We start from the raw sequence: 24,406 nt of genomic DNA on the forward strand, positions 1-24,406 counted from the left end.
CTTCCCCCAAACCAACCAAAAAAGGAGAACCACGGGCCTGAGCTCTTGCTCAAGGCTTGAGGAGCTTCAAGATTTATTGGTGGCCGTGGGCAGGGCAAGGGTGAGGTCAGGGGGAGGGTGAAGGACCCCCATCAATGGGGTGGACTTGAGTTTTTGGTGTGATGGAGAGAAGGTTGGCTTGAACCTCACTTTGTGGTGGAGACGTGGGGCTGGGAGGCAGCTTTTATGGGGCTGAGAGAGGAGAGGAGCTGGGCAAAGGGTCCATGCTTGGGGCTGGAGAAGCAGAAGAACGTGGCAAAGTCCTCTCCCTGGTGACAGGCCACCGAGGAAGCCAGGAGGTCCCCAGGCTTAGGTGGGCACACAACTTCCCCAGCCTGCCACCACGGGGGCGATGGAGGCACCTTCTCTCTCTATGGGGCCTAATGGGAGCCCCAGGGGACAAGGAGAAGGTGGTGGCCCAGCGGGAAGCCCAGGAGAAGGTGGTGGCCTAGCGGGAGGCCCAGGAGAAGGTGGTGGCCCTGAGACAAAACAAGCAATGTTCCAGCCCCGGAGCCACCTTGCTCTGGGTCACACGGTGGTGCTGACGCTTTGGTCGTCCACAGTAGACTTGGTCTTCATCCTGCTGTCCCCCATGGTGCTGGTGGGGTCATCACTCAGCACGCCCCGCAGCACGGCCCGCCAGGACCGCTGGAACTTGTCCTTGAAGTCCTGGCCCATGACAACGTAGATGATGGGGTTGATGCAGCTGTTGATGTAGGCGATGCCGGCCACGATGGGGTCAGCTTCCAGGGCGCCCTTGAACAAGGTGCTGTGAGGATGGGTGGAGGCCATGATCAAGCCCACGATGTGGTAGGGCAACCAGCAGACAAAGAAGCTGATGATGACCACCAAGACAAGCTTGATGGCCTTCTGGGAGCGGGCAAAGCCCTTGCTGTGGATGCGGGCCAGGAGCAGGCTGTAGCAAGCCGTGATGACCACGAAAGGCATCAGGAAGCCGCAGAGGAAGCGGATGATGGAGATGATGAGCTCGGTGAGGTGCTGGTGGTGCCCCACAGCCTGGTAGTCCATGACGCAAGTGGTCTTCTCCGAAAAGTCATCAGAACGGGTGGTGCGGAAGATGAAGGAGGGAAGGGTGAGGAGCCCGGCCAAGAACCAGGCGGCTGCACAAGCCCCCCGGGCCAGCCCCAGGGTCCGGTGGTTTTGACACCACACCGGCTGCGTCACCAAGGCGCAACGGTCAGCGCTGATGGCCATCAGGAGGAGGACGCTGGCAAACATGTTGAGGATGGTGAGGGAGGGCACCAGCTTGCAGGCGAAGCGGCCCAACGGCCAATGGTGGTCACGGACCAGCGGCAGGGCCAGGAAAGGCAGGGCCAGGCAACAGAGGAGGTCGGCCACGGACAGGTTGAGGAACCAGACGCCGTTCACCGTGCGCCGCAGCTCGAAGCCGGTCACCCAGATGACGGCCCCGTTGCCCAAGACGCCCAGGAGGAAGATGAGGGCGTAGAGGGCCAGGATGGCGCGGTAGCTGTGAGAGACTTCATAGCCATCGAAGTCGTAGATGAAGTCCTCGTCGGAGTAATTGAGGGCGTAACTGGGCATTGGGTATTCCATCCTCCACCAGAAACCTGGAAACCACACTCTGTTAGACCATCACGCAACGGTTGGGGTTGAAGGGACCTTCAAAGATCATCTGGTCCAACCCCGTGCCACGGGCAAGGACATCTTCCACTAGAGCAGGTCACTCCAAGCCCCATCCCTAGGGTCACGGAAGGGTTTGGGTTGGAAGGGACTTCCAAAGACCATCCAGTCCCAGCCCCAACCTTGGCCAAGGACATTTCCACTAGAGCAGGTTGCTCCAAGTCCCATCTTGAAGGTGGGACCAGCTCCCAACCTGACCTTGAAGATGGGGCAGCAGCATCTCACCACCCTCCTCCTAAACCAGCTTTTCCCTACGGCCGTCGTCTTCATCGGCTCTCCATCCTCTCCCCTCATGGGAAAGAACCGGCGCCTCCAAGACCAACCTGTGGAGATGCTCCTCAGGGAGAAGCCCCCAACCGCTTGCCTTCGGGCTGCGCGTCGTGTGTGCGTCCCCCCGTCCCGTCCCCCCCCACCGCACCCCGGTCACTGAGGAAACGGAGGTTTCCCCACTTCCTCGGCCCCGTGGCGCAAGAAGTCGGGAGGAGGAAACGCCGCAGGAGCCGTCGCTCCGGCAGCTTCGTCTACTTCGGGGGGCGCAACCGGGGAGGGTTTCGGTTGGGCTCCCAACAGCCCAGGTCAGGGTTGGGGCGGGGGGGGGGGGGGGGGTGGAAAAATAACCTCTTTGTGCCCATCACCAGCACCAAGAGACGGGGCGTGGGGGGGGAAAACCCTGAAGGAGAAGCAGAAAAAAAAAACGCGGAGAAGCTTTGGGATTCTCCGCTGGCCGGTGGAGCCACCGGGAGCACGGGATGAGGAGGAGGAGACACGACGGAGATGACACCCCCCCTGCCCCCCGACCCCCCCCCCCCCCACCGTCGCTCACCTGCGTCTCCCGCCGCCTGCGGCCGCGCTCCCCGAGGATGAGGAGGTGCCATCGGGGTTTTATACGGCACCGAAGAGGAAGCAACGGCGGGGTGAGGAGTTGGGGGGGGAAGGAAGAATTCATGGTTGGACGCCAAAAAAAAAAAAAAAAAAAAAAAACCCCAAAAAAACAAAAAAAAAAAAACAAAAAAAAAAAAAAAAAAAGAAGAAGCCGCCGAGGGCGGGGGGGGCAGCGGGGCTGGGGAAGCTTCGTCCGCAGGCGGCACGGCTGGAAAATGAGGTATAAACCCCAAAAATGGTGGTTTTTTTTTTCGGGGGGGGGGGGGGGGAGGAGGGGGGGGTTTAACTCAAAGGTGAGGCCGGGGACAGCTGGGAACGTCCCTCGTGGTCCCCGGGGCTTGTTGGGGACCCCCCCGCCTCGGTCCGGGGGACGTCACCAGCCACCGCCAGGGAGCTGGGGGCCTTCTCCTCTCCTGGCTGGGACCCGCTGTCCCCTGAGTGTCACCACCAGTCCCCCGGGGTGGGGGGGGGGGGGGATTAGGGCAGAGCCCCCCCCCCCCGCTCTTAACACTCCTTGTTTCACCCCTAAAAACCAGGAACCACCCCCAAAAAGGAACACGCACGGGAGGCTCCATGGACCGGGACCCCCCCCCACATCACCTTCACAGCCTCGAGACTAAGGGGGGGGGACACACACGTTGCGGGGGGGGGACCCCCAGCAGTGAGGTGGGGGTGTGGGGGGGGGGACACACCCCCCTGTGAACAAGGACCAGGCGCAAAGACGTTTCGGAGGTTTATTTTACAAAGAGCCGGGGGGACGAGAGGGCCCAAAATGGGGGTGGGGGGGTGTCAAACTCACCCCTCCCGCCCACCTCCGGAGCACGGGAGGAGAAGAACGGGACCCCCCCCTCTCCCCCCGGCAAAAAAAAGGTGCCCGGGGGGGGGGGTGTGCACGGTTGGAGGCCCCGAACCCCTTTTGGGGACACTCGGCACTGCCTCCCCTCCGCTCCTCAATGCTTGGGGACACCCCCCTCCCCGGGGGGGGGGGGAAGGTGATATTTGTGTGTGCACCGTGCCCCCCCCATTCCCCCCCCCCCCTCGCCTCTCCCACCGGCTCACAGTCTCTAGAAAGCCACGGGGGTCACGGCGGGGGGGACGCGGGTGACGGAGGACATCGGGGCGTGTGGCCGGCCTGGGGGGAGAGAAGAAGGAGGCGGCGTGAAGGCAACCCCCCGCCGGCCTCCCCCGCAAAAAAAAAAAACCCAACAACCTCGGGGACAAGAGATGGGGGGGGGGGGAACGGACGACAAGAACTTCGGGGGGGGGGGGGCCAGACCCTGCCTGCACCCTCCTGGTGGCCGTGGGGCCCCATCCCGCCCCCCAGAGCGGCAGGGAAGGGGGAGGTGATGCTTTGCCCTCCCCCCCCCCCCGCCATTTTCCAAGCCCAGCGCGCGTTATCCCGGCCCCACAACCTTCCCCCCCCCCCCCCCCAAAACCAGAGCTGTGGGGAGAGACCAGTCCCTGGGGCCGTTTGGGGAGGGAAGAGTTTTAATGCAGGACAGACAGACAGACAGACGTCGCAGCCGCAGCACCCGGCGCCATAGTTTTTTGGGTTTTTTTTTTTTTTTTTTTTCTTTTTTCCAGCTAACCCCCCCCTCCCCACAAAAACCCCCAAAAATCCCGAAGCGGGAGATGCCGGAGAGAGCGAAAGCACGGCAGCTCCGGGGCTGGTTGGCAGGCAAGAGTCATTCCGGCAGCGTCGGAGGCGGGAAAGCAAAGGTTGGGAAGGACGGACAGAGAGACAAGACAAGACAAAAAGAGGCCGGAGGGTGGGGGGGTGTCAGTCCGTGCGTGCGCGTGTCCCGTCCCGTCCCCCCCCCGCAACTCTTGTTAGCGAGCGGCCGGAGAATGCGAGTTCTTACGGAAACGCACCCGCTGGAAATCCGTGATCTCCACCATGCCAGGGGCCGCCTCCGCATCCGGCTGGCAGGGGGGCAACGGCGCTCCTGGAGGGAGGAAAAAAAAAAAAAAAAATAAGTAAAACCCAAAATATAGAAAAAAAATGGGGGGGTCTGACCCCTCGGCCCCCCCCCCCCCCCCACCTCCCAGTTTCGGGGATGAGAAGCGGCCCCCCCCAGCCCCGGATTCCCCCTCGCCACCTTGCGTCCCGTCCTCCGCCGGGCTCCCCGTCGCCTCCGCCGGCTTTTCCGAAGAAGCCTCTCGCTGGGGGTTGGGCCTGGCTTCTTCCCCCTGGGGGGGCTCAATGGGACTCTGCACCCCCCCGGGGGGGACAACCAGCTCCGGGGGGCTCAGCCCTGGGTTGCCGGGGGAGGAGGGGGGAAAGAGACCACGATCAACCCCTGTTTGGCCCCTTCCCTTCTCCTGCGGCTACGTGTCCCCCTCCCCAAATCCCAAGGGTTTGGTGTGTCCCCGTCCACCCCCCCCAAGCCCGAATTGTGGCAGAGCCCTCCCCCCCCCACCCCCCCAAACTTTTACCTGGCGTCTCTCCGGGGGCCCCTCTGGATTTGGGGACAGTGGGACCCGAAAGGGGACTGTCCCCCAGGCTGCTGCGGGGGGAGGCCAGGTCCATCTCCTCCCCCCAGTCCCAGACGGGCTGGTGCCCCCCCAGGGGGGAAAAGGGGCTCGGGGGGGTGCTGGGGGGCAGGGGCCCGGTTCTGGGGGGACGCTGGGCTGGGGGGGACGCACTGCGGGGGGCTTCGGCCTCGCTCGACGAGCCTGGGCTGCCACCTTCATCCTCCTCCTCCTCCTCGCTGACGTCCTCCCACTGGTCCTCGTCCTCCTCGGGGCTCAGGGAAGCGGGGGGCTCCGGGGGGGCCCCGCTGGGGGTTTCCTCCACCTGTGGGGACAGATTTGGGGGTGTCAAAGGGGCAGCAGGACCCTGCAGCCAACCCACCCACCCGCCTCTATTTTTTTTGCCCCAACCCCCCCCCTCCGTCACGGCGTTTTACCCTCTGGTTTTCGGCTTCGTCGCTCGGCGCCTCCTTCTCCTCCCACCGGTTGTCGTGCATGCTGCAGGGGGGCGGGGGGGGGGAGCAAAAAATACGGTCTAAACATCTCAGGGAACAAAATCCAGAAAAAAAAAGGGGGTTGAAAATGAGCCCCGCCCCTCCCTCCCCCCCCCAAAAAAAAAATCCTCACTGCCCCCACCGACCTGTAGGGCTTGGTCCCGGCCCCCTGGCCCCGGCCTTTTTTCCTCCGCTGGGTGCGACGGGGGGTGAGAAATTCCCCAAAAGTGGGAGGTTTGGGAGGAAAACGACGGGTTTCCTCCCCGCCACCGGCGTCCAAGCCGGGCGCCGCCGCCGAGCCCTCTTTGAACCTAAGAAAGGGACAAAGCGACATCAGGGATGTCTCAAAACCCCCCCCCAAAATCATTTCTCCCCCCGCTCCCCGATTACGCACATGCTGTCCGATTTCTCGGCGTCCCACTCCCGTCGCCACTGCCCGGTGGGTTTCCGATGTCGGGCCAAACGTTCCTGATCGATTTGTTCCCGTTCTTTTTTCCAACGGACGTATTCGGCTCGTTCCCGTCCCGTCATGGAAAGCGTCATGTCCAGTTGCCCCCCAGTTTTGGGACTGGAACGTCGTCCCTGCGACCAGCCACGGCTCAAGCTCTGTCCCCCCCAAGGCTCAAACCCCACCGAAAAGGGGCTAAAAACCACCCCGAGACCCCTAAAAAAAAAAGGGGGGGGGTACGTACGGGGCCCTGCCAGGTTTTTTCACGCTCCATCCCAGCCTTGACCTTGTCGAAATCGGCCCCCCCCCAATTCCGGACGTGCCGGCGACTGCCCTCCTTGCGATCCATCTCCTGGAAGGGGCCACTGCGCCGCGGGTCGTCCAAGAAATTCCGCACCGGGTTCTTCTCGTGGAGCCCGTCCTGCGTCAGTGGGGCGGGGGGGGGAGGAAACGAGGGACATTGTCATCCCCTGGGGTGACAGCCACGACCGCCCGACCCTCCCCGTTCCCCTGCGCCCCCCCCTTCACCCGCTGGTTCCTCTCGTATTCCGCGATTTTTTCCATCTCCTCGTTCATCTTCTCGATGTTCCGCCGCCGTCGCTCTTCCCACTCCTGCCAAAGAGAACACCCCCCCCAAAAAAAACTAATCCAGTAAACCCCCTTTTTCCTACAGCACTTTGGGGGGGGGGGAACCCACTGACCCCCCCAAAAAAAAACAGCCGGCATCCAAAAAACTGCCTGCCCCCCCCTCCCCAAAAAAGAACCCCACACAGCATCCAAAAAACCTCCCTGGACACTCCTCCTCAAAAAGCCCAGCCAGCCCGCAGAAAACCCCCCTGGACCCCCCCCCAAAAATCTACATAATGTGCAAAAAAAGCTACCTTGCCCACCCCACACCCCCCCCCGGCCAAAACCCCACTGGCCCCTCAAAATCCCCCCCCCCCAAGCATCCAAAAAACCTACCTGCCCCCCCCCCCCCCCCCAAAAAACCTACATAACATCCAGAAACCCTACCTGGCCCCCCCGAAAAAAACCTCCAAGGCATCCAAAAACCCTCCCGGGCCCCCAAATACCCCCCCCCATTCCCCCGGCACCCAAGAGACCATCCTGGCCCCCTAAAAAACCCACTTGCCCCCTCCCCCCCCAGCAAAAAAACTCCACGGCATCCAAAAACCCTCCCTGGCCCCCCAAAACCACCCCCACAGCATCCAACACCCCCCCCCCCCCCCCAGCCCTCAAACCTCCCCCACCAGCTCCCCAGAAACACCCCTACGGCATCCAAAACCCCCCCCCCGGCCCCCACCACCCCCCCCAACCCCCTCGAAACGACCCCCCTGGCCCCCCAAAACCACCCACCTTGGACTTTTGGTCGGGGCCAGCGTCGCCCCCCATCCCTGGGCCGGCCCCCCCCCGGCCCTTCAAGCGCCGTCCCCCGCCCCCCCGCTCCGCTGCTGTCCCGCTGTCCCTCCCCGATCCTTCCCAGAGGGCGTCGGGGGGGGGCTCCCCCCGCGGGGAACGCAGGGGCCGCAACCCGGCGCGCCCCCCCGAAACGCGGGGAGAGGCGCCACGGCCGGGTTTCGGGGGACCCGACGCCTTCTTGTCCTTCACCACGCGCTTTTCCTGCGGGGGGGAGACAGATGGGGGTGGGGGGGTGAGCAAGACCCACAGCATTCCCCAATTCTGTGGGTGTGTTGTGCCCCCCCCCCCCCCCCCCCAAAAAAAACTCACCCCCGGGGAGAACATGACCTGGAGGGTGCCAGCGTCCACCCATCGCCTCTCGGCTTTGGGCTCGGGGGGCCGCACACGCCGCAGCGCCGTCACCGCGATCCCCTCCTGCTCCGCTTTCTTCCGGTCTTCCTCGATCTCCTGCCATCGCGATATGACAAACCCCGTCGTCCCCCCCGATATAAAATCTGGGGGGGGGGGGAAGGGCAGAACACACACACACACCCCCCACAACCCCCCCCCGCCCCGTATTACGTTAAACCCAGCGTTAAGCCGCCGCAGGAGGGGATTAGGGGCTGGAAGCGCCTTCCACGCCTCCGTGCGGGGGCCGGGGGGAAGGGGGGGGATTGTTGGGGGGGGATGGACCATGGGGGGCGCCCCATAGGTGCCCCCTCCTTCCCCCCGCCCCCCCCGATACCTGATATCGTTTGATGAGGGCCTCATTTTTCTTGCGCAGCGCCTCGATGCGCTTGTCCAGCTCCGCGTCCTTCTCCTCCTTGGAGCGCAGGTCCAGCGCGGCCGACTGCGGGATGCGGGGGGTGGGGGCAAAGGGGTCAGAAACCCCCCCTACTAGAGCCCCACATAGCCACCCCCCTCCCACCTCCGTCTCAAGACCCACACTGCCCCCCCGGCGGTGCCAGCCCACCCACAAGGAGCTCCAGAGCCCCACAACCACCCCCCAGAGCCCCACGCCCCCCCCCCAAGATCTAGCGCGCCCCCCAAAGCCCCACACCACCCCTTGGAGACCCCCAGTAGTGCCCGGGGCACCCATACGACCCCCGGCAAGGTTTGCCCCCCCTCCCCCCCCCCGCCCCCAGCTACCCCCTCAGAGCCCCACACCAGCGCCCCAGCCCCACATCGGCCCCCGGGCAAGATCTGTCCCCTCAGAACCCCACACCGGCCCCCCAGGAGCCACACACTGATCCCCAGCAAGGTCTGCCCCCCCCCCCCCCCCAAGGCAGTACAAGGCGACCCACACCGCCCCCGGCAAGTTTTGCTCCCTCCGAACCCCACACCGACCTCCAAGAGCCCCACACCGACCTCCAAGAGCCCCACACCGACCTCCAAGAGCCCCACACCGACCTCCAAGAGCCCCACACCGACCCCCTGGCAAGGTCCGGCCTCCCCACTTGCCCTCCCAGAGACCCACATCGGCCCCTGACAAGGTTGCCTCCCCCTCACAACCCCACATCAGCCCCACAGCCGCTCCCCAGCAGCGCCAGGCGACTCACCCTGGCCCCACCGAGGCCCACCCCGGCCCCCGACAAGGCCCAGACAGTCCCCCGGAGCCCCGGCCCGACCCGGCCGCCCTCCCCCGGCCCCCCAGAGCCCCATCGCGGCCTTCCCGACCCCACGGCGCCCCCCGGGAAGAGGTCCCGGACCCGGGCCCGGCCTCACCATGGCGGCGGCGACAAGGCCACGCACGGTGCCCTCGGCAACCAGCCGCAACTGCCCCGCCGCCTCCTCCCGGCAACTTCCGCTTCCGCCGCGGGCATCGGGGGGGGGCCTTAAAAGGGCGATAGCGGAGGCAGCGGTGGGGCCCACCAACGGGCGGGAGGGCTGTCCCTCTGTCCCCTCCCTGGCTGGGGAACCCTGTCCCCCCCATGTGTCCCCATGTCCGTCCATGTCCCCCACCATGTGTCCCCACATCCCTGTGTCCCCCATGTGTCCCCCCATGTGTCCCCACGTCCCTGTGTCCCCACATCCCTGTTGTCCCCCCATGTGTCCCCACGTCCCTGTGTCCCCCATGTGTCCCCCTATGTGTCCCCACGTCCCTGTGTCCCCCATGTGTCCCCCCATGTGTCCCCATGTGTCCCTACGTCCCTGTGTCCCCCCATCTGTCCCCACATCCCTGTTGTCCCCCCCGGGTCCCCACGTCCCTGTGTCCCCATGTGTCCCTCCATGTCCCCATGCCCTCCTGTCCCATGCCCCCATGTTGCCGTCCCCCAATGTCCCCGTGTCCCTGTTGTCCCCGTGTCCCCACTTCCCAGCACCCCTACATCTCCCTGTCCCTGTGTCCCCTTTCCCCCGTGTCCCCCTGTCCCCGGGTCAGTGTCCCTGTGTCCCCATGTCCGTGTGTCCTCAAATTCCCATGTCCCCAGTGTCCCCATGCCCCTTTTTCCCACTGTCCCCGTGTCCCCCTGTCCCCCCACATCCCCCTGTCCCCATGTCGGTGTTCCCCCATGTCCCCATACCCTCCTGTCCCCACATCCCCCGGTGTCCCCACGTCCCGTGTCGGTGTCCCCCGTGTCCCCATGTCCCCACGTTCTCGTGCCTCTGTGTCCTGTGTCCCCACGTTGGTGTCCCCCACGTCACCAGGTCCCCCTGTGTCCCACTGTCCCCATGTCCCCCCCGTGTGCCGCTATCTGTCCCCCTGACCCACGTCCCCCCGTGTCCCCATGTGCCCCGCTCCCCGTGTCGGTGTCCTGCGCTGTCCCCCCACATCGCCCTGTCCCCATGTCCCCGTGTCCCCCGTTCCCCCCGTGTCGCTGTCCCCCCCCCGACCCCCCGTGTCGGTGTCCCCCCACATCGCCATGTCCCCTCTGTCCCCCTTCTCCCGTGTCCGCTCCCGTCCCCCCGTGTCGGTGTCTCCCCGTGTCCCCCCCCGTCGCCGTGTCCCCCCACCCCGGCCCCGCTCCCCCCTCCCCCGCGGTGGGCGTGGCCTCCCGGCGCGGCCCCTTCCCTCCCCTCCCGCGGTGGGCGTGGCCGGGGCGGGCGGTGGGCGTGGCCTCCCTCCGCCCCGCCCCCCGGCTGTCTCCATGGCAGCTGCGGCTCTGGCCTCGGCGGCGCGCGCTGATTGGCTGGGCCGGGCCAGGCGCGCGGGGCGGGGCGGGGCCGGGCTCGGCCGGGCCGGGGCCTGTGACGGGACCTATAGCGGGACCTATGGAGGGACCTATAGCGGGGCCTATAGTGAGACCTATGGAGGGACCTATGGAGGGGCCTATAGCGGGACCTATGGAGGGACCTACAGCGGGGCCTACAGCGGGACCTATAGCGGGACCCATGGATGTACCTACAGCGGGGCCTATAGAGGGTTCTATAGGCGTACCTTCAGCGGGACCTATGGCAGGACCCAGGCATGTGCCTATAGCGGGGCCTACAGTGGGGCCTATGGAGAGACTTACAGCGGGGCCCATAGAGGGACCTATAGAGGGACCTACGGATGGGCCTATAGCAGGACCCATGGATGTACCTACAGCGGGACCTATAGGGGGACCTATAGTGGGGCCTACAGAGAGTTCTATAGGTGTACCTACAGCAGGACCTATAGCTGGACCTATAGTGGGACCTATGGATGTATTTATGGATGGGCCTATGGGTGTACCTATAGCGGGGCCTATGGTGGACCTATGGAGGCACCTATGGATGGACTTACGGGTGGACCTGTAGCAGGACCTATAGTGGGTCCTGTAGATGTATCTCTAGCGGGGCCTATAGCTGGACCTATGGCTGTACCTATAGTGGGATGGAGCTTCAACTGCACCTGCAGCCGGGCCTATAATGGGACCTATAGCCAGACCTATAGCAGGACCTATAGTGGGGCAGAGCCACAGCTACACCTATAGCCGGACCTACAGCGGAATGGAGCTACAGATGAACCTACAGCCAGACCTATAGCGGGGCCTATAGTGGGATGGAGCTACAGCCACACCTATAGTGGGACCTATAGCAGGACAGATGGATGTGCCCGTAGCAGTATCTATAGCTGTTCTCCTGGAAGTGGCCATAGCGGTACCTATGGATGTACCTATAGCGGGACCTGTAGCGCTAACTAGAGCTGTACTTACGGTGGTACCTATGGCTGTATCTATAGCTGTACCCATAGTGCTACTGCTGTATATACCTATGGCTATACCCATAGCTGGCACTTAGAGCTGGTACCTATAGCAGAACCCATAAGCGGTACCTATAGACAACATCTATAGCGTAACTTACAGCTGGTACCCATGACCAGTACCTATAGCCATACCTATGACTGGTACTTATGGCCTATACCTATAGCTGGTACCTATAGATGAACCCATGGCTGTACCTACAGTGTTACCTATAGCCGGTACCCGTGACCACACCTATAGCCGCCCCTATAGATGTACCTACAGGCAGTACCTATAGCGCTCCCTATAACGTCCCATATAGATGTACCTATAGCGTTACCTATAGATGCACCCACGGCTGTACCTACAGCGTTACCTATGGCTGGGACCTATAGCCCCTATCTGGTCCCCTAGGACCCCTATGGAGTCCCCTATGGCCCCCTATAGCCCCTGTGGGCCCCCTATAGCCCCCTCTACCCTCCCGCGGCCCCCACGCCGCCCTCTCCATTCACCCCGGCCCCGCCGGTTCCCACACACTCGCGCGCTCCGCTGGATACAGCGCCGCCGCGGCTTCCCATTGGCTGCGGCGGCGGCGGCGGCGGCCAATAGGAGCGCGGCGGCGGCGGCGCGCGCGGGGCGGCGGGGGAAGGAAGGTGGGGGGGGGGCGGCCGGAGGGTCCGGCCGATGGGGGGACGGGGGGGTGCGGGGGGTGACCGGAGGGGGGCCGGTTGGGGGGTCCCGGGGGTGCGGAGGGCCCCGGCGGCCCCTGGTTGGCCCCTTCCCGCTGTTACCGGGGCGGCGGCGGCGGCGGCACCTTCCCCTGGAAACGGCGGCGGCGGCGGCGGCTGCTGAGTGGCTGCGGCCGCCGCGGGGCCCGCCCCCTCGTCCCCGCCCACCCGGGGAAGCCCCGCCCGACCGGGGCCAAGCCCCGCCCAAGCAGGGTAAAACCACGCCCACCGGGGCGAAGCCCCGCCCACGCGGGGGGCGGGGCGGGGATTCCCGGCCGCACAAGCCCCGACTTGCCCGCGGGGGGGCGGGGCGGTGGGGGGGTGACGTCACGGCGGGAGGGGGCGGGGCCCTGCCCAGAGCGGGCAGCGCGGCGCGCGCTGCCAGACCCAGCCGGTGCCGGCGGCGCGAGCGGTTCATGCGGCTGCGGTGAGTGGGGGGGGGGGGGACGACGACGGGACACGACACGACACGACACGACACGGGACACGCGTGGGGGGGACACATTGGTGGGGGGGCGCACACGCGGAGAGGAGGGGAGCGCACACGCCGGGGGGGGGCACGCGTGGGGTGGGGGGAGGCATGGGGAGGTGGCGGGAGTGCGGCAGGGGGGACCCCCGTGGGGTGGGACACGCGTGGGGGGGGACGGGACGACACGCGGGGGGTGCGGTGGGGGGTGCGGGGAGTCAGGCGGAGTGGGGAGGGGGGAGCCCCCCGGGGGGGGGTCCGGGGTGGGTCGCAATGGGGGTCCCCCCCTGAGGGGACTGGAGGGGGGTGGAGGGGGCCACGCGCGACCCCGTGGGTTCCCCCCCCGGGAAACGGGAAGGGTGGGGTGCACGGGCGGGGGGGGGGTGTCAGGCGCGGGGGTCTCTCTCTTCCTCTCCCTCCCCCCCCACCATTTCGTGGGGTGACCCCCGTGGGGAGGAGGAGGAGGAGGATGATGAAGGGGGGGTGGGGGGGTTGTGCCCCCCCCCCGGCGAGGGAGTGCCACGCGTGTCCGCGGTCCCGGTCCCCGCCGTGTCGCCGGAGGTGGGGGGGGGGTTCGCTGCCCGGTTTGTTTACAAACACCGCCCGCTCCCCAAGGGCGCCCCCTGGCGGGCTCGCGGGGGGGGCGCAGCGTCTGGGGGGGGGGGGGGGTCCCACCACGCGTGGGGAGACGCTGACACCCCCCCCCCTCTCCGCCCCCCCCCCACTCGTGTCTCCGCAGACCCCCCCGGCAGCGATGGCCAGCGAAGGGTCCCTCGCCGAGCCGCCCGCCCCCCCGCCCGCACCCCCCGCCTGCCGCCGCGGGGGGGGCCCGCTGGGCCTGCGGGTCCCCCTGGCCCCCCCACGCCGCCACCCCCGCCTGAGCTGCGCCTGTCCCGGGGGGGGATGTCCCGGCCTGCCCCCCCCGCCGCACCCCGCCCGCGCCATCGGCCTCTGTCGCTGCGGGACGCCAGGACCCCCCCCCGCCACCCACGGTGAGGACTTGGGGGGGGGCACGCACCCGTGGGGGGGTCGTTATGGCCATGGGGGAGGTCAACACACCCGGGGGAGGGGGCACACACCCGTGGAGAGGGGGCGTTAAGGCCGGGGGGGGGGGGGGGGGGTGGGCCTCATGGCCTTGGGGGGGGGGGCACACACCCATGGGGGGGTCGTTATGGCCATGGGGGGGGTCAACACACCTGGGGGGGGGGGGGTCTCCTGCCCGTGGGGGGGGTCCTCATGGCCGTGGGGGGGTCCACGCACCCTCATGGCCTGTGGGGGGGGGCTCCCTATACTGAAGGGGGGGGTCCTTAAAGCCCTGAGGGAGTCCTTATACCCGTGGAGGGGGTCCCCATTCCCGGGGGGGGGGCGGGAGGTGCTCCCCAACTCCCCACAGAACCAGAGTCAGGGTAGCGCCCCCCCCCCCCACTGGTGTTTTTTTTTGGGGGGTGGGGGGGGCGGCTACACGGGGTGCAGCACTGACCTCACCCCCACCCCCCCCCTTCCTTCTCCAGGCGAGTTTCACCCCATGGAGAACGGGCCCCCCCACGAGGGCCCCCCACAAAGCGGGGGGGGAAGCCGGGGGGGGGCTGTCCCCAACGGCCACCTCCCCGGGGACCCCCCCGGCCCTGAGCGGGAGCTGGGCGCCCGCCTGCGCCGCCTGGGCGACGCCTTCCAGCAGACCTACGAGCAGCAGGTGAGGGGGGGGCACCCCAAAAATGGGGGGGGACACACACGACAACACCCCAAAATCTGGGGGGGGGGGACACTCCAAAATCCCACCCATTCCCGGGGTTACCCACCCATTAGCAGGGTTATTCCCTGGGCTTCTTGCTCCCTGGGTGTAACTTCATGCCGGGGGGGGGGCACCCCCAAGTTTTGGGGAGAGCACCCTCAAATTGAGGGGGGGGCCCCCCCGTGGACAATTTGAGGGGGGGCACCCCGAAATCCCACCCATTCCTGTGCTTATCTACCCATTAGCAGTGTTATGCCCTGTACGTTCCTGGGGGTAATGGGTGTTATTTCAGGGGGGGCACCCCCAAATTGAGGGGGGGCACCCCCCAAATTGAGGGAGGGCCCCCGTGGACAATTTCGGGGGGGGCACCCCAAAATCCCACCCATTCCCGGGGTTATCAACCCATTAGCACTGTTACTCCTTGCGTATCCCCGGGGGGGGGGGGGGAGTGTTATTTTTTGGGGGGGGGAGGACGACACACATCCCAAAATGGGGGGGGGAGCCCCCAAAATTAAGGAGGGTGCTCCCCCCGCGTCACTTTGGGGGGGGGGGCACCCCCAAAATCCCCCACCACCACTCCCCCCCATCCCCTGCGTTATCCCCCCTCGCCGCAAGGGAGCGGCGCTTCTCTGGGGGAGCTCACTCCCTAAATTGGGGGGGGGGGCGGCACCCCAAAAATGAGGGGGGGCACCCCAAAATTGGCCCGAAAGCCCCCCCCCCCCGGCCTCCCCAAGCTGGCGGCTCGTTTGCCCGCACGCGTGCGAGCCGGCCGCTGACTCACAGCCTATAAATAGCTGGAAGGCTGGGAGCCAGCGGCGGCGCCGAGGGGTGTGCGTGTGGCGGGGGGGGGGGGACGGGACACCCCTAAAAAATTAAACACACCACCCCCCCTCCCCAATTAAGGATTAATTAACACTAATTAAGACCTTTCGGCAGCAGCGGGGAGGCGTCGGCGGCGTGTTTTGGGGTCACCTCTACCGCCTGGTCTCGCAGTTGCTGGGAGCCGTCTACAACCTGCAGGGGAGGGAAGGCAACTAGCGCCCCCCCGCCCCCCCCCAATTATATTTATTTAATTTATTGGGGTTTAACTGGGGGGAGGAGGGGCGTGGGGAAGAAAAAGGAGGGGGGGGGGGCGGACACGGGGGAACACACCCCCACCCCCCTGCCATGTGGTGCTGCTGCGGTCGCAGCCCCCCCCTCCCCGTGCCCGGGGGTGGGGGGGGGGTGCGGGGGGGGGGCACAGCGGTGTGTATATACTGTACGTTGGAGCTGTATATAGGGGGGGGCTGTACATTATATATAGGGGGGTGTATATAGGGGGCGGGGGGGGTGTATATAGGGGGGGCGCTGTATATAGGGGGGTGTATATAGGGGGGGGTGTATATGGGGGGGGCTGTATATGATCATTTCCATTTTTTTGTACGTTTCTTTTCAATAAAAAGAATTTAAGGAAAAGGGCGTGTGGTGCTGGGGGGGAGGGTGCTCTGTGGGGTTTGGGGGCGGGGGGGGGGGCCTGTAGGGCTTGGGGGGGGTCTGTAGGTTTGGGGGGGGCCGGGGTGGGGGTCCATGGGGTTTGGGGTGGGGGGTGTCTATGGGGCTTGGGGATCTATGGCATTTAGGGGTCCATGGGGTTGGTCCATGGGGTTTGGGGGGTCCACAGGGTTTGGGGGGGGGTCCATGGGGTGTAGATCCGTGGGGTTTGGGGGGGTTCATGGCACTGGGGGTCCATGGGGTTTGGGGGGGGGGGGGGGGGAATGTCCATGGGACAGGGATCCATGGGGTTTGGCGGGGGGAGGTGTCCGTGAGGTTTTTGGGGCTGCAGGGGTGGGAGTCCATGAGGTTTGGGGGTCCATGAGGTTTGGGGGTGCAGGGATGGGACTCTGGGGTTTGGAGGTCCATGGATGGAGATCCGTGGGGCTTGGGGGTCTGTGGGGTTTGGGGGTGCAGGGATGGAGATCCTTGGGGTTTGGAGGTCCATGGATGGCGATCCATGGGGCTTGGGGGTCCAGGGATGGAGATCCATGGGGTTTGGAGGTCCATGGATGGAGATCCGTGGGGCTTGGGGGTCCATAGGGTTTGGGGGCGCAGGAATGGAGATCCTTGGAGTTTGGAGGTCCATGGATGGAGACCTGTGGGGCTTGGGGGTGCAGGGATGGGGATCCATGGGGCTTGGAGATCCAGGGATGGAGATCAGGGGGGTTTGGAGGGTCCATGGGGTTTGGGGGTGCAGCAATGGAGATCCATGGGGCTTGGGGATACAGGGATGGAGATCTGTTGGGTTTGGGGGTGCAGAGATGGAGATCCTTGGATTTTGGGGGTACATAGGGTTTGGGGGTCCAGGGATGGAGATCCGTGGGGTTTGGGAGTGCAGGGATTGGGATCCGTGGGGCTTGGGGGGCCATGGATGGAGATCCGTGGGGTTTGGGAGTGCAGGGATTGGGATCCGTGGGGCTTGGGGGGCCATAGATGGAGATCCGTGGGGTTTGGGGGTGCAGGGACGGGGATCCGTGGGGCTTGGGGGTCCAGGGATGGAGATCTGTGGGGTGTGGGGGGGCCATAGATAGAGATCGGTGGGGCTTGGGGGCCCATGGATGGAGATCCGTGGGATTTGGGGGTCCAGGGATAGAGATCCGTGGGGTGTGGGAGGCCGTGGATAGAGGTCCACGGATGGAGATCTGTGGGGCTTCGGGGGGCCATGGATGGAGATCCATGGGGTTTGAGGGTGCAGAGATGGGGATCCATGGGGCTTGGGGGTCTAGGGATGGAGATCCGTGGGGTTTGGGGGTCCAGGGATGGAGATGGGGGGGGGTTGGGCATCTGTGGGGTTTGGGGGTGCAAGGTTTGGGGGTCCATAAAATTTGGGGGTGCTTCCCTCCCTCCCCCCCCCCCACCCCACCCCGCCATTGGCAGCTCAGCTCCCGCCCCCCAAAATAAACCACTTTTTAGAAACGAGACTTTATTAACCCCAAAAAAAACCCCACCATCGAGAACTGCGGGGGGGGGGAAGGGAAGGGGGGGCCACACCCCACATTTAACCCATAACCGCTGGGGGGGGGGGGGGGAAGGGGAATCGCACCCCCCACCCCCCAAATTGGTGGCCCCCCTCAGCTGGGGCCCAGACACTCCACGACGCCGTTGCCCTTGATGCCGTCGAAGAAGAAGAAGTTGTTGTGGGGGGGGTCCCGCTGGGACAGGGCCTTGGGAAAGGGCCGGGATTTGGGGGGGGGGGGGGGGGGAAGAGGGCAAGGAAAATTTAATTAGTGGATAATTAGGGTTCTCCTCAATATGGCGATTCCTCCCCCCCCCCAAAAAATTAAACAGCCGTTACCTTGACGACCTCCTGGCCCAGGACGCCCCCCACCACGGCGCAGACGGGAGCCATTTCCGAGAAGCAATAGCTGAAAAGAAGCGCCATTTCATTCCCCCAAAATCACCATTTTCCCCCCAAAAAATACCCCAACCCCCCCCGGCCAAGGAGGGGGCAGTGACAGGGACAGGCCACCGCGGGCTTGGTGCCACCCTGCTAAAAATACCACACCCCCCCCCCCTCCCCAAAACTGGTGGGGACATTCCCGTCGTTCCGGGTGGGCAGCGTGTGGGGACACGCCGGGGGCCAAAGGGACACCCCCCCACACCCCTCCCCGGGGGGGTGACACCGGCATCACCCGCGGGGACATGACGAGGGGGAGGGTCAAGGTCCCTGTGGGGATCCCTGGGGATCTCAGTGAGCCGGAATCCAGCCCGGAATCAATCCCCGGAGACCTTGGGGGCAGCGAACGGCCTCCGTGGAGCCGTTAATCCCCGGTGACCCAGAGGGAAAAGCAAGGACAGGTCGGAGCGGGTCATCTCGGAGAAGGTTAATTAGGAGCGGTAATTAGGAAGGGGTAATTAGCTAATGAGTGACCCTACCTGACGAATTCATCCGGCAAGAGGTCGGCGCCGACTCCCAGCGCTTCCAAAACATCCCGGCGGATCTGGAGGAGCAACTGGGAGTCTTGGGAGTAATTTTGGGGGGATGGATCCCGACCATTATCTGTCCGGAATTTCAACAGAACTGGGGGGAGGCGGGGGGAGAAATAATCCCAGATCAAACCTTCATCCCATCAGAATTCCCGGATTTCCCACTGCCGGCAGGGATTTTACCTTGGAGGAGGAAATAATCGGGAGCGATGCGTTTCGGAGCCGCTTTCTCCAGGGCTTCCTTCAGCTGGCAAAAACCACCCGCTGCCGGGGCCGGGGGGGTGGGGGGAGAAAATATGAAAAAGACCCCCCAAAAATTCCAGGCGGAATGTTCCCCCCCGCCTTTTCCCAGGAATCCATAAATTTCCTGGGAAGCCATTCATCCCCTCGGCCCCACTCTGCAAAGGTATATCCCTATTTAATTAAAATATTAAGCATGCTAATAACCCCCCCCAGCATAAAATTCTGGAATTTTGGGAAAAAATCCCAATTTTTGGAGGTGTTAAAGGAGGGGGGGGATACAGGGGGGAGCCCCATCCCTCGGTCGGCATGCGGGATCCGGTGGAATTCGGAATTCCCCCGGATCCAAATGGGAATTAGGCGACAGCTGGTTCCATTGGAATCCGGGGAATATTCCCAGCCCTTCCGAGGGAGGCGGGGGGGCAAAAAGGGGGCACAAAAAGGGCGTTAATCCGCCGGCTCGGCTCACGTTCCCCTCACAGCCGGGTAAAATCCCAGGGGATTTCCCCTCCTCCGTTAAATTTCCAGCTGGGAGAGGTAAAGAATGACCCGGCCAGAGGCATTTTCATGTCAGAAAGTTCTTTTTTTGGAGCAGGTTTTGGCCCCCGCTCCGGCAAAAAAATTGGGAATCCCGCTGGAAAGGGAGCTCGGCTCTCAGTTGCAGCACCCAAAATGCAGGTTTACGGCCCGGCTGCCACTTAAAAAGCTCTAAGAATTGCTTTAACTCCCCTTCCCCCACTGAAACCAGTATCAAACCAGTATCAAACCAGTATGGGCAGAGAGGAAAGTCAAAAAACCAAACCCTTAAAGCGCCGCGGGGGGTGAAAGATCCTGCCAAAAATTCCCCCCGGGGATGCAACGGAGCCGCCCAAATAACCCAAATCCCCATGGTGGTTTTGTGTCTGGGGTGAAGGATCCGGCCGGGAGCTGCCAAAAATTCCACACACATACACCGCCCCCCCCCCCCCCCCCCCCCCCCCAGCCCCGGATGCAACGGAGCCGCCCAAATAACCCAAGTCTCAGCAATTTTGGGGCTTTCCGGGATTTCCCCCCCACCCCCAGCTTACTTTTTTCACCATGGTGGTCTCCGGAGAATCCAGTTTGGCTTTTTTAGTGTCCGGCCCATCTTCCACCCCCGGGGTGACTTTGGCCACTTTGGTTTTCTCTCTAGGAAAGAAAAAAAACAAAAAAAAACCAAAAAACCACCAACAATTTGAACTTTGAGAAAACCCCAACGGGTTTTTCCCCCCTCCCCCAATTTATTTAAGATTTCAACCTTTCTGGTTTTCCCCCTTATTCCCACTTCCCCCCCCCCCCCGCCCCCTCCCCGGACTCACTCCACAAATTCGTGCTCCCCGAGGTCGGCAAACATATAACCGTGGTAGCCAAAAACGTCGCCGGTGAAGAATTTGATGCTGTTTTTGTGGCAAATCTGGTTGATTTTCACCATCACGTCGCGGGAGCAGCAGGTTAAACACACCTGAGGGCAGAAATTCCAACATTTTTCCCTTTTTTTCTTTTTTTTGGGGGGGGGGGGGGGATATTTGGGGGAAAATCCTCCCTGTTTCAGGTCCCAGCGCTCCGGGGTCATTAGGGATTTTTCCCCTCCCATTCGCACGGGTGGATTCCAACAGCCTCCGCTTCGGGAATAATTCGGTTTGGGGGATAGGATGGCCCGTTTCCGGCTAATTCGGGTGAAAATCGAAGCTAAATATATTTATTTTTAAAGCTCAGAGGCCGGGAGCGGAGCAAAGTTTATCCGAATCAGTTTTTTACGTTCCCCTCGACGCCTCCCCGCCGCTGATTTGCGGGAGCTACAAGACCCCGGAGGGACATTTGGGGTTTTTTTTATCTCCTCTTGCTCTCGCTTCTTGGAGACGCCGTTGGATTTTTCACCACCCGGATGAATCAAGAAACAAAATTCTTACAACTCCCAGCCTCATCCCACCCCCCTCCCCAAAAAATCAGGGGCGCTGCCTAAAGGGACTTCCCCCCCCCCCCCCCCCCCTCCCCCACGTACTGCATCAAATTGGGTGAAAAACTCCTCGGGTTTGTTTTCCCACATTCTCGGGGTCGGCTTTGACGTCCACCATGGGGTTGAGGTTCTGCGCCCGCTCCAGGGAGGCTTCCGCTCGGTTCCGGCCCAAGGAACCCCCCGGGATGAGGAACTGAGCTCGCGTATCCTCTCGGGAAACCTAAAACGGGGAGAAAAAGCGGGGAAAAATGAGTCTCGCCATGAAGGGAACACCCCCCACCCCCGCGCAGGGAGAATTAACGGGGAAAAGGGAAGCCGTGCCATCCTTGCAGGAAACTCATGGCGAGGAGGACTAAAAAAAAATCCCAAATCCCTGGTTATTTTGCGCTGAATTGAATATTTTCAATTCCCCCACCACCACCACCTCGGCGCTCGCTTCTCCCCGCTCCCGAGCTCGCAGCTCCCTCTTGCGCGAGGAGCCGCCGCGCCGTAACCTAAAGGCCGCGTCTGCCGGAGAAAGGCGTTTTCCGCAGGGCACAAAGCTGCAGACAGGGAATTCAAACCCGCCAGCGGGAATTCAAACCCGCCAGCGGAGTCTTTCTGGGGGCCCCCGAAACTCACGGTAGGAGCTTTGGAGCCCCCACACATTTGCTTCGCACGCGCCTGCCGGCCCCAGATAAAGATGGGTAGTGGCCGTCCCGAGGGAGACAGAAGGGAGAGGGCTCCGCCAAAAGCCTAACAAGCGTCCCCAAAAATAAGGTGGCTTCTCAGAGCGGGGCGCAGCACCCGAGGACACCCAGTGAGGGACAGGGGAGGCGGCAGTTCGGCCCCCAGCTTGAGGGGGGAGAAGGAACGCAGCCTCGCAAACCTTACACGCCCCAAAAGGTAATAATTCCACCCCAAACGGGAATATTTCTCCCCAGAAAAGGAGCGAGCGAGGGCTCCCGCCGTCCCACAGGCTCCCGCCGAGCTCCTCACCTGCTGATGGTCCAACATGGTCAAGCCTTTGACTCCTGCCAAGATGAGATTCTTCGCCACTTCGGCTCCCAATCCCTTCATCCCCACCAGCAGCACCCGGGAAGCTCGTAACCTGCGAAAAAACACTCGGGGAAAGTTAAAGGCTCGCATGGAGCGACGGCAAATCGGAGCTCAGACAGAAAACACGGCGGATAAATACAGCTGGAGAAGAAATCCGCACTCCTCCGCATCCCTGCCAGGGCAAAAGCAGGTTTAACGCAACTTGGAAGCCAAGAGAGAAAGAGGGAAGCTGTCAGAAATGGGGAATTTGGGAAAATCCCCCGCAAAAAAAAAAAAAAGAGCATTTGCAGCTTTGGAAGAGGGAAATAACAGCCAAGTGTTGTGTTGGTTTTTAGCAAAGGCAGCGGACGTTCGCTGTAATACACATTTCAGGGTTCCTAATAGCCTCCCCCCCCCCCAAAAAAAAGGCTAAAGGCTGGAGCTGCACTGGGATGCGGATAAACAGGAAATTAATACATTTTTGTGTACATTCATTAGAGCACAAAACCATGCAGGCAAGTTTTAAGTTTTCCGAATAACTGACCGATGCGTTTTCGTCCCCTTTTATCATTTAGATTTTTTTTTTTCCTCTCGCCTTGTCTGTATGGGTTTTCCGATAAAATCAAGTTTACTCAGGACCGAGCGATAATTTTGTCTGTTAAACAGAGCGATCCCTGCTTTTTTGGCTATTTTCACACTCCTTTTTATCCGCGTTCAGCAACAGCATTATGTTCATCTTCCTATTGCCAACGGGTGGAGGGAGGTCATCCTCCCCCTCTGCTCCGCCCTGGGGAGGCCGCACCTGGAGCACTGGGTCCAGTTCTGGGCTCCCCGGGTCAAGAGGGACAGGGAACGGCTGGAGAGGGGACAGCAAAGGGCTACCAAGATGCTGAGGGGGCTGCAACACCTCCCTGATGGAGAAAGGCCGAGGGATTTGGGTCTCTTCAGGCTGGAAAAAAGACAGCTGAGGGGGGACCTTATCGACGCTTAGAAATACTGAAAGGGGGGGTGTCAGGAGGATGGGGCCAGGCTCTTCTCAGTGGTGCCCGGGGACAGGACAAGGGGTAACGGGCACAAACTTGACCACGGGAAGCTCCACCTAAACACGAGGAGGAACTTCTTTACCTTTGAGGACGGCAGAGCCCTGGCACAGGCTGCCCAGAGAGGTGGGGGAGTCTCCGTCTCCGGAGACATCCCGAACCCGCCTGGACGCGTCCCTGTGCCACCTGCTCTGGGTGACCCTGCTCTGGTAGGGGGGTTGGACGGGATGATCTCCAGAGAGCCCTTCCAACCCTGTGATTGCTAGGATTTCTATCTTTTGGGGTTGTTCCACCTTCTCCTGAACAAACCCCACCACTGTTCCCAGGGAAACACCCAAGAAATCGGAAACGAGGAGAAGTCTGGAGGGGCTGCAGAAAAGGGCCACAAAAAAATAACTTGGTAACTGAAAAAAAAACCCCATCTTTCTAGAGAAAATAGAGGGTTTGTAGCAGGGAAAGACGCAGGCACCGGTGGAGGGGAGCGGATGCTTTGTGATTCCAGCTGGGAACGAATCAGAAGCTGTTTATCTTTTTTATTTTTCGCACAAATTTCACCCAAATGAGCACTAGGAGGAGTTTGGCTAAGCCTGAGTCGTGCATGGGATCAGGCAGAGACCCCACAGACCCCCACAAGCCCCTGTAGACCCTATATATTTACGTACCCACCGCTGACCACCCTCTGAAGCCCCTACAAAGCTCCTGAGGGCCCCCCCCGCAGTGGTTAAGTCATCATAGAAGCCACTATAGGGCCCTCCCACACGCTATAGGGTCCCCGTAGGCCCCCACAAGTTCCTGTAGGGTCATTTCCCCCCCCGCCATTACAAGGCCACTCCAGGGCCTCCCACAGGCCATAGGGCCCCCATAAGCCACTCCAAGGCCCCCCACTGCAGGACCCCTCCAGCTCCCTACCCCCCAAGCTTCTATAGGGCTCCCTCACGTTACAGGGCGCCTCCAGACCCCCCCACAAGCCCCCCCAGGCCTCTACAGACCTCCAACAAGCTCTCTAGGTTGCTATAGCCCCCCAACACCAAGCTCTCTTCACATCGCAGCCCCCTCCCCAGGCCCCATAGGACCCTCCACAATCTCCTATACACCCCCATAAGCCCCTACAAGGCTGCTCTCACATTGCGGAGCCCCTCCAGGCCCCTATACCCCCCCCCCCACCGGCCCCGAAGCTCCTACAGCGTCCCTCACAGGCTGTGGGACCCCCCATAAGCCCCTATAGGGCCCTTCACAAGCTCCTCCAAGGCCCCCATAAGCCACTCCAAGGCCCCCCTTATATTGCAGGGCCCCTCCAGGCCCTCACAGGGCCCCCCACAAGCTCCTCCAAAGCCCCCCTCATATTGCAGGACCCCTCCAGGCCCCCCACAAGCTCCTTCAGGGTCCCTCAGAGGCCTCAGGGCCCCCACCCCCGGACCGCCAGGGCTCCCCTCCGTCTTCCCCCACAAGCCCCAGCGCCCACTGACCGTTTCTGGGCCTCAAGCCCCCACAGCCGGATCTGCCGGTCATACTGTGCCGCCTCCTCCTCGCTGATGCCGCCGGGGCCACCCTCCTCCTTCTCCACCATCCCGCCGCCGCCTCAGGGCCGGCGCGGCGCCCCCTGGCGGCCCGCGCGAGCGCGGCGCCCGGCACCGCTCCACTTCCACCGCCGGGGCGTGGGGGGATCCATCCCATGGCACCGAGCGCTCCCGCCGTCCCACGGCCGCTGCTC

General features: G+C 63.3%; 3 protein-coding genes across 14 annotated transcripts; 1 reads left to right on the forward strand and 2 right to left on the reverse strand.

Moving 5' to 3' along the window:
• Positions 1-45: 45 nt before the first annotated feature.
• Positions 46-9,409, reverse strand: LOC141734933 (C5a anaphylatoxin chemotactic receptor 1-like). Of its 10 annotated transcripts, XM_074567277.1 has the most exons (15): positions 9,121-9,408; positions 8,141-8,245; positions 7,726-7,863; positions 7,354-7,617; positions 6,526-6,609; positions 6,242-6,418; positions 5,944-6,131; positions 5,696-5,860; positions 5,493-5,553; positions 5,020-5,380; positions 4,683-4,838; positions 4,456-4,529; positions 3,643-3,715; positions 2,525-2,540; positions 1,573-1,628 (listed from the first exon to the last, which is right to left on the reverse strand). In XM_074567277.1, the coding sequence occupies exons 1-13, from the start codon at positions 9,397-9,399 to the stop codon at positions 3,665-3,667; spliced, it is 2,103 nt and encodes a 700-aa protein (XP_074423378.1). In that variant the 5' UTR covers positions 9,400-9,408; the 3' UTR covers positions 1,573-1,628; positions 2,525-2,540; positions 3,643-3,664. The 10 variants fall into 10 exon arrangements, with proteins under 10 accessions (XP_074423385.1, XP_074423386.1, XP_074423384.1 ...); XM_074567278.1 differs by lacking the exon at positions 2,525-2,540 and having other exon boundaries at positions 1,566-1,628; XM_074567282.1 differs by lacking the exons at positions 1,573-1,628; positions 2,525-2,540 and having other exon boundaries at positions 3,304-3,715; positions 5,272-5,380.
• A 3,151-nt stretch (positions 9,410-12,560) lies between these two features.
• Positions 12,561-15,738, forward strand: BBC3 (BCL2 binding component 3). 3 transcript variants are annotated; one of them, XM_074567329.1, is made up of 4 exons: positions 12,561-12,692; positions 13,471-13,723; positions 14,243-14,424; positions 15,388-15,738. In XM_074567329.1, the coding sequence occupies exons 2-4, from the start codon at positions 13,486-13,488 to the stop codon at positions 15,499-15,501; spliced, it is 534 nt and encodes a 177-aa protein (XP_074423430.1). In that variant the 5' UTR covers positions 12,561-12,692; positions 13,471-13,485; the 3' UTR covers positions 15,502-15,738. The 3 variants fall into 3 exon arrangements, with proteins under 3 accessions (XP_074423430.1, XP_074423431.1, XP_074423432.1); XM_074567330.1 differs by having other exon boundaries at positions 15,400-15,737; XM_074567331.1 differs by having other exon boundaries at positions 15,403-15,732.
• Positions 15,739-17,402: 1,664 nt separating this feature from the next.
• SAE1 (SUMO1 activating enzyme subunit 1) lies at positions 17,403-24,296 on the reverse strand. The gene is given in 11 exon segments (XM_074567343.1): positions 17,403-17,660; positions 17,792-17,861; positions 18,373-18,517; positions 18,607-18,681; positions 18,684-18,687; positions 19,731-19,830; positions 20,001-20,143; positions 20,684-20,722; positions 20,724-20,858; positions 21,617-21,728; positions 24,162-24,296. Coding segments are annotated over 11 exon segments (1,017 nt in total). The 5' UTR covers positions 24,263-24,296; the 3' UTR covers positions 17,403-17,567.
• Between the last annotated feature and the right edge of the window lie 110 nt (positions 24,297-24,406).

Source organism: Larus michahellis, chromosome 26 (assembly GCF_964199755.1).
Source record: "Larus michahellis chromosome 26, bLarMic1.1, whole genome shotgun sequence".
Lineage (NCBI taxonomy): Eukaryota > Metazoa > Chordata > Aves > Charadriiformes > Laridae > Larus > Larus michahellis.